Below are 9,100 nucleotides of genomic sequence, written 5' to 3'. Positions count from 1 at the left end.
TGGAGAGAACAGGTTCAGTAAAGTGGTAAGAACAATAGAGTGCAGTGGGCGGAGGATGAATGCAAGGTTAAGGATGTGGGAGCAAAAAGACAAAGAATTTCACCAAGAGGGTTTGTGAAGGGAGAGCTATCTGAAGAAGAATGCAGAGTAAAGATTTATTTTTACTATGCAAGAAATTTGATATTTAAATGCTAATGAGAAGAATCTAGGGTAAACTGAGAGGCTATAAAAACAGAAGAGGGAGTTATCTCTTAAGAGAGTCCTGAGTAGCCCAGGCTGTGTGTGGCTCAGTGGTTGAGCTTCAACCTATGAACCAGGAAATCATGGTGTGATTCCTGGTCAGGGCACATGCCTGGGTTTCGAGCTTGATCCCCAGAGTGGGAGTGCAGGAGGCAGCGGGTCAATGATTCTCTCTCATCATTGATATTTATCTCTCTCTCCCTCTCCCTTCCTCTCTGGGGGAAAAAAAAAAAAGTCCTTGAGTAGATAGACACAGAGTTTGGGTAAACAGTATAACTTTTTTCTTTGTAAAAAGGGAGAAAAAGAGAGGAATGAGAAGAAAGATAAGTTTTTAGATTTGGTGGTGGGAAATGGAAGGAATTCTTGATGGCATTTATTATCTCTCTGAAGTTGGAGGCCTTATCACTGAGAGTGTGGGAGACAGTGGAGTTGGAATTAGGAGGAAAATAGGTTTTAAACAGGACCAGTGATTTTTTTAGGGCAGTGAAAATACTCTGTATGATACCGTAATGATGGATACATGTCAGTATACTTGTATACAAACCCAGAAAATGTGCAACACCAAAAGTGGACCCTAATGTAAACTGTGGACTTTGGGTGATTGTGATGTGTCGATTTAAGTTCAAATGTACCACTCTGGTGGGGGATGTTGATAATGGGAAACGCTATGCAAGTGTATGGGCAGGAAGTATAGGGGAAATCTGTATCTTCCTCTCAATATTGCTGTGAACCTAAAACTACTCTAAAAAATAAAAAAAAAGACTCAGTGAAACAAACAAACAACCCAGACCCAATGGAGTTGGAGATCGTGACTGGGTTAACAGAAGCAATTCTCAGTAAAGGGAACAGATAAAAAGAGGATAAAGAGGTCCAGGGACTTTGAATTCTACTTAAAGAACAGTGTGGGATATAGGCCTCTAAAACGATCACCAATGATCCTGCTTCTGGTATTCATTCCCTTGTGTGACCCCCCTCCTTGAGCGTGGTCTGGACTACTAATGAATAGAATATAGCGAAGAGATGGGATGTTACTTTTGAGGTTAGATTATAAAAGCCTCTGTCTTGCTTGTCCTCTCTTGCTCTCTCACTTGTTTGCTCTGATGGGAAACCAGCTACCATACTGTGAGCTGTGCTATGGAGACGCTGACCCCAAAATTTGAGTCTGGGACAAGTGAAGTGTGGGAGAATTAGCAAACAACCTCTTCTCAAAAGAACTACAGGGTTAAGTGGTGTCCTTGGTGCAGAAAGCAGGTTTTACAGATTAAGATTAAATGCCATAATTCCTAAGTTCCTTGGCTCCACATAGTGGGCACTCGACGAATATTAGTTGTCTTCTAAACGATCATTTAAATATTTGTATGCCTTGTCCCCCCTCCCTCACCCCCCCCCCCCACTCCCCATGCCGCAATCCCTTTATTCAAAAGAGACTAGGGCCGAAACCGGTTTGGCTCAGTGGATAGTCTGCGGACTGGAAGGTCCCAGGTTCGATTCCGGTCAGGGGCATGTACATTGGTTGCGGGCACATCCCCCGGTGGGGGTGTGCAGGAGGCAGCTGGTCGATGTCTCTAGCTCTCTGTCCCTCTCCCTTCCTCTCTGTGAAAAATCAATAAAAATATATTTAAAAAAAAAAAAGAAAGACTAGGGCTAGGTGAGGGAATGGGAGTGGGAATGGTGGTTGAAGGCTGGCAGGGCTCAGCACACTCGGGCAGGGGCCTGCCTCCCCCTGGCTCCGGGAGCAGGCTGCGAGGCTGTTCCTGACTTCCCTGGCGCAGCTGCAAAGAGCCGGGAAGGCGAGGGCCATTCTTCCAAGTGTGAAGACACGTCACCCCCTAAAGATTCTTTCCATCAGCAAACACTCATCGGGCGCTTTTGCAAGTGCTAGACACCGGGCGCCCAAGTACGAGCGACATACATTCCGGACTACAGGAAGGAAGCGCGACCGCGTCCCGAGTCAGGGCCAACGTGGGTGGAAGGTTTCACGAAGCTCAGACTTTTCCAAGTTCTCCCCATACTTTTAGTTGAGGTAAAATGTCGGAAGTCGGTGAGCAGCCAGTACTGACAGCCCTCCAGGACTTGGCCTCTTTGGCTCCGGGCACGCACGCCTCAATCCCGCCGTGCCCTCCAGGAACGCCGGCGTCCACGTGGGCTCCCCCGCGGTCCGCAGGGCGGGGCGCAATGGGCGGGGCCCGGCCGGTGGGCGCAGCTGGCCCTGCCCCTGGGTCTCCCAAGGACCCCCGCGCCCCGTGGCCAGATGCTGACGTGTCCTTTCCTTCTCACTACACCTCCCGACACTACCTTCTCGGCTGCCCCGGAAGTCCCGCCCCAGATTTAGGCCGTCACCGCAAATCAGCTCTTTCAGCGCTTCCTGGAGTTCGCCTCCACTTTTGGGACAAAGGGGCGGGGCTTCGAGAGCTGGGTGCCTATTGGCTTGAGGTCGGGCAGGCTCTGGGTGCTCATTGGCCGGAGGGCGGTGGCGCTCTGGCACGCTTGCGCGGCGAGTAGAACGTGTGGCGGCGGCGGAGATCGCGTCTCCTTTTTCGATCCCAGTCCCGCTGCTGCTCCTGCGAGCGTCCGGCGCGTCGGTCCCGTTCATCGTCTGCAACTCGCCGCCAGCCCGCTCCTCGCTCAGCGGCCTCTCAGCAGCACCGACATCCACATTGACACCTCCAAGCCGGCTCTCTCGCTGTCTTTCCATCTCTACACATGGCTTCCTCCGCGCAGAGCGGCGGCTCCTCCGGGGGACCCTTGGTCCCCACCGTGCAGCGGGGCATTGTCAAGATGGTGAGAACCGGGCCCCAGATGCCCACAACACTGTCTGTCCCCGGGCGGGAGTCTGGCGCTGGCTGCTCTTCCTCTCCCGCCAGGCTGCAGAGTCTCCCAGGTCCCCTTTTCTCTGCCCCCCGTCTTCACTTTTCATCCATTCTCAGAATCCCCTCCCTGGAAGGAACCCGGCACGGACTCCCCTTCTATTTGCCTCTTGGACACCCTGGCATCAGGGGTCACCGTGATTTCCGTGGTCGCGGCACTCAGATCTCCTGGCTGTTTACCTGGAACAGACCGAATACTGATTGATTAACGGAGATAATTGGTTGATATCTGTCTTACACCCCCTCGCGCCCCCCGCTCCCCCCGTCCTTCTGTCCATTTTGACATTTGCTGAGCAGTTTGCAGTTTTTTGAGATCCTGACATCCGCTCTTCCCTGCAACTCTAGGAGTACTTGGCCATCTTGAAGCCTTTCTGTTTCCTCTGATGTTCAGTTACTCCAAGTTTTCTTGCTCTGTGGCCCTCATTTCCCTTCTTTTCCTCTCCACCTCTTGTGTCAAGTCTGTAAGTCCTGAGAGCTCCTGATATTTGTGCTCCCCCCTCTTTTTGACCCTTAAAAGGGTAGGCCGGTAGGAGTCTTAGCGATCATTGTTCTCCCACCCCTTACAGTAACTTGCCTAAAGTCACATGTGGTTTGGTTTGGAGCCAGGAGGAGAGCCCAAGTGTTCTGATTCCCAGACTACCAGCTTTAACACTATAGATTTTATATCATCTCCCTACATTCTTGAATTTTGAATTCAAACCCTGTAAAGTTCATTTAAAGTAGAAATCTTAGCTCCATGATAATTTTAGAATAAATTCTCATTACCACTTCCCCTCTGTTGTCCATCCCCCAACCCTCCCAAATCTTGGGAACCTGACATTTCTTGGTTGTTACCAGACTTTCTGGTTGTTTTGACGGTAAACTTACAGATTTTTTGTTTCGGATTAAATTCTGACTTTTCCATTTGGAACAGCAAAAATAATGTCCTTTATGTCACTTTTCCCCCAAAGCTCCACAGTTTTTTGCTGTTGTAGAAAGTTTAAGGAACATTCTATTTTCTTGGCTTATTGTCTTTCACAAGGATTAAAATGCTCTTCAGCGTGTGTGTGTGTAAATTAGATTTCAAGATTTCTCTTTCCCCCTAATTCTCATGTATTCTTTTCTTAGGTGATATTCTGCCACCAGTTGAATAACACCGTAGGGTTTTCAATATTGTTTCCCCCCTTTATTTGTACATAAATGGAGAGTCAGAATTTGCCAGAAACTGGATGAGAAGGGACTTTCCAAGGTGCACATGTTTCCCCTTTGTTGGAATATTGACCTGACCCATGAAGGGGCTCCTCTTCCATTAGCTTTTTCATTTGCACTGATCTTTACCTTTAGCCATAGGAGCAAAGCATGGCTTGATGGTCTGGTGGTGGGATTGGCAACACTGAATGGATCTCTGAGTTTTTTCCTTTGCTAAGGCCCCTCTCATTTGTGGGGTGGGAGTGGAATTAGGCTAACATATTTTTGCTTCTGCCAGTTCTGGGAAGCTTCCAGGGCATCTGGAGTCTATGAGGTCCCTATGCCTGCTCACAGATTACCCCCTTGGATACTGAATATCACCCCTGTTTATCAGGGGTCATGTATTGTGCTGAGTATTTTGCTTACATTATCTCATTTAAAGTAGATAGGATTATTTGATACATATTACAGATGTGTAATCTGAGGTTTAGAGAGAAAAAATAGTTTCCTGAAGGGCAGGCAGTTTTTATTTTTAATAAGAGGCAGACCTGGGATTCGAACCAGGCCTGTCTGCCGAAGCACATGTTCTTCAACATGGTGCTATGATGCTTCTGACTTCAGGGCATGAATTTGTAAGGGTGGGGCCAGTGATGCATGACTGCAGAATTGCAGGACTGTAATTGAGCTGGGGAAAGATTAGATGTTTTATCCTTGTCTTATCCGGGAGCTGCTATTGTGGTGAGTGACTTCATTTGGTGCTTCTGTTCGATATGTGCATAGCAGTGTGAAGTGGAAGACATGTTTGAGTCTGAGAGGAGGCTTTTAAAATGCAGTGATTGAGTAGTCATTGCTGTTTTTCTGTGACCAAATTCAGGGGATGGGTGAGTGAGTTCCAGGCAAAGATTGTGGGAGAGAAGCTGGGTGAGTTGCTGAGGGACAGGCAGTGTGTGCCAGGCTTAGAGCCTTGTCTGGAATGAAAAATCTACCACTGGCAAATTGCTCTGTGTGAGGCTCTTTTGCTAAGCAAAGTTGTATTTTCCTGGAGAGTAATCGTTTCCAGTGGTACTAGGAACTACCTTGTAAGAACTCCCTCCAAAGGAGGACAGGGGAAAGTGAGAAGGAAGTAATTTGATGAATAGGAAAACTGTAATCACTGCTTTTCTGCCTTTGGGGAGAGGGGCAGAAACTGGAACACAGACTAACCAGAGCGTGCTCTTCAGGTGAGTCCTCTGGATTTGTCTGGACTCAGGCAGAGCTGAAAGTCTGAAAAGATCTAGGCTTGAGGTTTGCTGCAGCGAAGAGGAATACCCCTTCCTTTTTTTTTTTCGTCAAAAGAACAGATTATAGGGACATCAGAGGTGCAAGTATTTCTGGTCTCTGCCTTGTATCCTAGTAAGTTCTGTGCTACTTTTTTTTTTTTTTTTTTTAATCCTCACCGGAGGACATGCTTAAAGAGAGGCAGGGGGGTGGAGAGAGAGAAATATCATTGGTTTCCTTCCTCACATGCCCTGACAATCGAACCCACAACTCAAGTATGTTCTCTGACTGGGAATCTAACTGGCGATGCTCAACCACTCTGGCCAGGCAGTTCTCTGTTACTTTTTTAAGGTTAAAGAAGAAAGAACTTGGGAATCAAATAGTAAAAAATCTTTACATTTGACCAGTTTTTAAAAATGATGGTGATGGTAGAGGAAGTGTTTACTATTTGAGTGGAAGCAAAGGGACAGAGTTGGTTCTGGAATGTGTTTAAGGAGGAGGTGGGCAGTAGGTTCACACAAGCATTTTGGAGCCATTCTGTTACAGAAAAGGCGGTAAGGATGATGGAAAAACTGGAGGTGGATTTATATTTTCTGAGTTAGGATGAGACTGGCAAGTGTGTGGGCAGACAAAATATAACCTGGAAAAGTAAATGTGCCTGTCAAATCAGTTACTACTTTCTCAAAACCCTGAAGGAGTCTAACTCTGGGTTTCTTTGAATAATTTGCTGGACAGTATTTAGCTGCAACAGAGTATGGTCAGCACATGCTAAACAGATAAGGTTGGGAGAAGTCTTGGGGTACTTAGTGTATAAAATTTAGTCACACCACTTAGCAGCTACAGAGAGATGGCTATTTTCTCTGGTTGTACTGACCTAAGTTACTTTCTGTTTTGGGGATAGAGCCCTTTTTTCTGACTTTTCACTCTATCTTTCCCATCTAACTTGGTATGCTTGCGTGTCTTCTTTTCAATCTGAAGCCCACGGCTGCTTTCGCAACAGCAGAATGAATCGGCCCCAGTTCTTGAATCTCCTGTGCTTATCAGAAGCGGCCTTGGAAGCAGCATATCTTATCTTGCTTATGGGTGGAAGGCCGAAGGGAGGACTGTGCCAAATCCCAGTTTCCATTTTACCCTACTTCATTTAATTGCCTCCAAAGGGGAAATAAACCCTTCTGCCAGTCTTTGGCTTTATGCTAAGAACCGTGATTCTCACTAGATGACAGTGGCAGAGGTCCCCCTAAAGGAGGGAGGTGGTGGCCACAATTTTCTCCTTCAACAGGAATTGTACTGCCAAGTTGTTGTAAAGCAGGAGTTAGACTTCCAGGTGAGCAGCTTAGTAGAAATTTCTCCAGTAGGAAATTTCCTACAACCCATAGGAAATGCTACCTATCCTGTATAATAAAAGGCTAATATGCAAATCAACTGGACGGCAGAACGACCGGTTACTATAATGTGCACTGACCACCAGGGGGCAGACACTCAATGCAAGAGCTGTCCCCTGGTGGTCAGTGTGTTCCCACAAGGGGAACACCGCTCAGCCAGAAGCCTCTCCCGCCTCCACAGCAGGGCTAAGGACCCCTTGGGGGATGTCCAACTGCCGGCCTAGGGCCCAAGCTTGCAATTGGGCATTCCCCCAAGGGTCCTGGACTGCGAGAGGGCGCAGGTTGGGCTAAGGGAACCTCCCCCCCTCCCCAAGTGCACTGGGCCTCTAGTAATTTATATAATTTTAGCTAAGTGTCTCTGAACTAAGAAGTATGTGTCTTCCCAGAGTGTAGTGTGCACCGAGAGTAGTAGTGTGCTAACATGTTTCTTTCTTTGTGCACTTAACCTCATGCGGGCTGTGAAAAAAAAAACAAAACCTTTCCTAAGCTACTGAAAGTACTCTTATTCTACTCAAAGGGACAAACAAGGGAGCTGAATAATGATACTTTATAGAACATTTGCAAAGAAGTAGATAGAATATGATGGAAGACTTTTCCCTGCAGTCTTAAAATTGCCCACTTCCCAGCAGGTAACATGGTAACTTTCAATCAAGATTGTAAGTAAGATTGTTTTTACTACATCTTCAAGGCTTTCTGTCACTTTTTCTGTATGAAAAGGAAGCATCTGTCTGGCTCTAGTTATGCTAATAGTAGCTTCTGCCATGTGCTAACTAATTATATAGATTGATGAGCAATCATATTTCCTTTCTTTCTTGAACACATATTTTTTGATCATCTGCTGTGTCAGGCTCTGTCTGGATATTGGAGTTAAAAAAGTAGATCCGAATCCTTCCATTGAGGTTCAAGGAGGAGACAGACAATAAACAAGTAAATAAGAAATAAGCATGATAATATAAATAGTGATTTCAGGTAGGGGAATTGGGCAGAGTGGTTGGGAAAAAGGGAAGGGGTGGCTTGTTTAGGCAGGGTGTTTGGCAAGGGGTTCTTTCAGCATTTGCTCTGAGATATGATGGGCATCAGAGAACCAGCCACAGAGGGAGAAAGTGTGTTCGGGCTCACTGAACAGCAAGTGCAAAGGCCCTAGCGTCGCCATTGATGATTACCTTTAGTATTTTTATTGTAGCTCTTAACTTTCTTCCGAGTTCAGTGTTCTACTTAGATGGTATGGGTTTAGTCAGTTATTAATATTTGTGTTTGAGGGTGATAAAAGGCAGAAAAGCAGTGGAGGCAGTCATTGTTCTGACACTCTGATGAGATGAATCCACAGTAAATCCACTGAATAAATGTAAACTGGCAGCCTGGTAAAAACATATCTGCTTTTGTTCATATGTTTCTTACAGGACCAAGGCTAAGTTTTTTGTGTTTTTTAAAAAATATATATTTATTGATTTCAGAGAGGAAGGGAGAGAGAGATAGAAACATCAATGATGAGAGAGAATCATTGATTGGCTGCCTCCTGCATGCCCCCTACTGGGGATCGAGCTAGCCACCCGGCATGTGCCCTTGATTGGAATCGAACCCGGGACCCTTCAGTCCCTAGCTGATGCTCTATCCACTGAGCCAACAGGGTAGGGCAAGGCTAAGGTTTTTGACATCCTATTAGCCACTCCTGCATATTCCCAAAGTCACTACAGGTATCCCCTGCTTTATGGAAGTTTGTATTATGCTACTTAGCTTTTAGGAAAGACCTACATTAGTAGCGGTTTTTGCTAACTGAAAGCAATCTAAAGAGAATTTCTGCTTTTATGAAAAAAGGTGAGAAGTAAGAATGGCTTTCAGCATTTGTTGTGTAGCAAGCCCTTGTGGAGGCAGTGTGCACCTTGAGCAGCAAGTGTGGCAATGCCAGACTCCTTCCCCAGAAATCACACTCAGCGCCTCAGCATCAAGCTTCCGTAGCTTTGAACTGTGTCTTTGAGCATCTGCATTTCATCTTAATTTATTTTGTGCATCCCTTAGCAATTTGTGTCCTAAAGTATCAGAAAAGCCTAAGAGAGCTCTATGTTTAGTGTAAAACTGGACGTAATTAAGCATTTTCATTGTGGTGAACGAAAAGAAAAAAAAAAAAAGACATTGTATGTATTGAATTTTTGGTCTGGGAACACTCAAATTTTTCCATGTAAGTTAATG

General features: G+C 46.1%; 1 protein-coding gene across 1 annotated transcript in view; it reads left to right on the top strand.

The window, feature by feature from the left end:
• Positions 1–2,787: 2,787 nt before the first annotated feature.
• Positions 2,788–9,100, top strand: part of SND1 (staphylococcal nuclease and tudor domain containing 1) — a 457,708-nt gene continuing 451,395 nt past the window's right edge. Inside the window, exon 1 of the mRNA XM_008154047.3 lies at positions 2,788–3,021. Within this exon, the coding sequence (XP_008152269.1) occupies positions 2,944–3,021 (78 nt within the window). The 5' untranslated portion in view covers positions 2,788–2,943. The remainder of the gene's footprint in view (positions 3,022–9,100) is intronic.

This window comes from Eptesicus fuscus, chromosome 14 (genome assembly GCF_027574615.1).
Source record: "Eptesicus fuscus isolate TK198812 chromosome 14, DD_ASM_mEF_20220401, whole genome shotgun sequence".
NCBI classification, from domain to species: Eukaryota; Metazoa; Chordata; class Mammalia; order Chiroptera; family Vespertilionidae; genus Eptesicus; species Eptesicus fuscus.
This window is presented reverse-complemented; position numbering and strand designations above follow the sequence as displayed.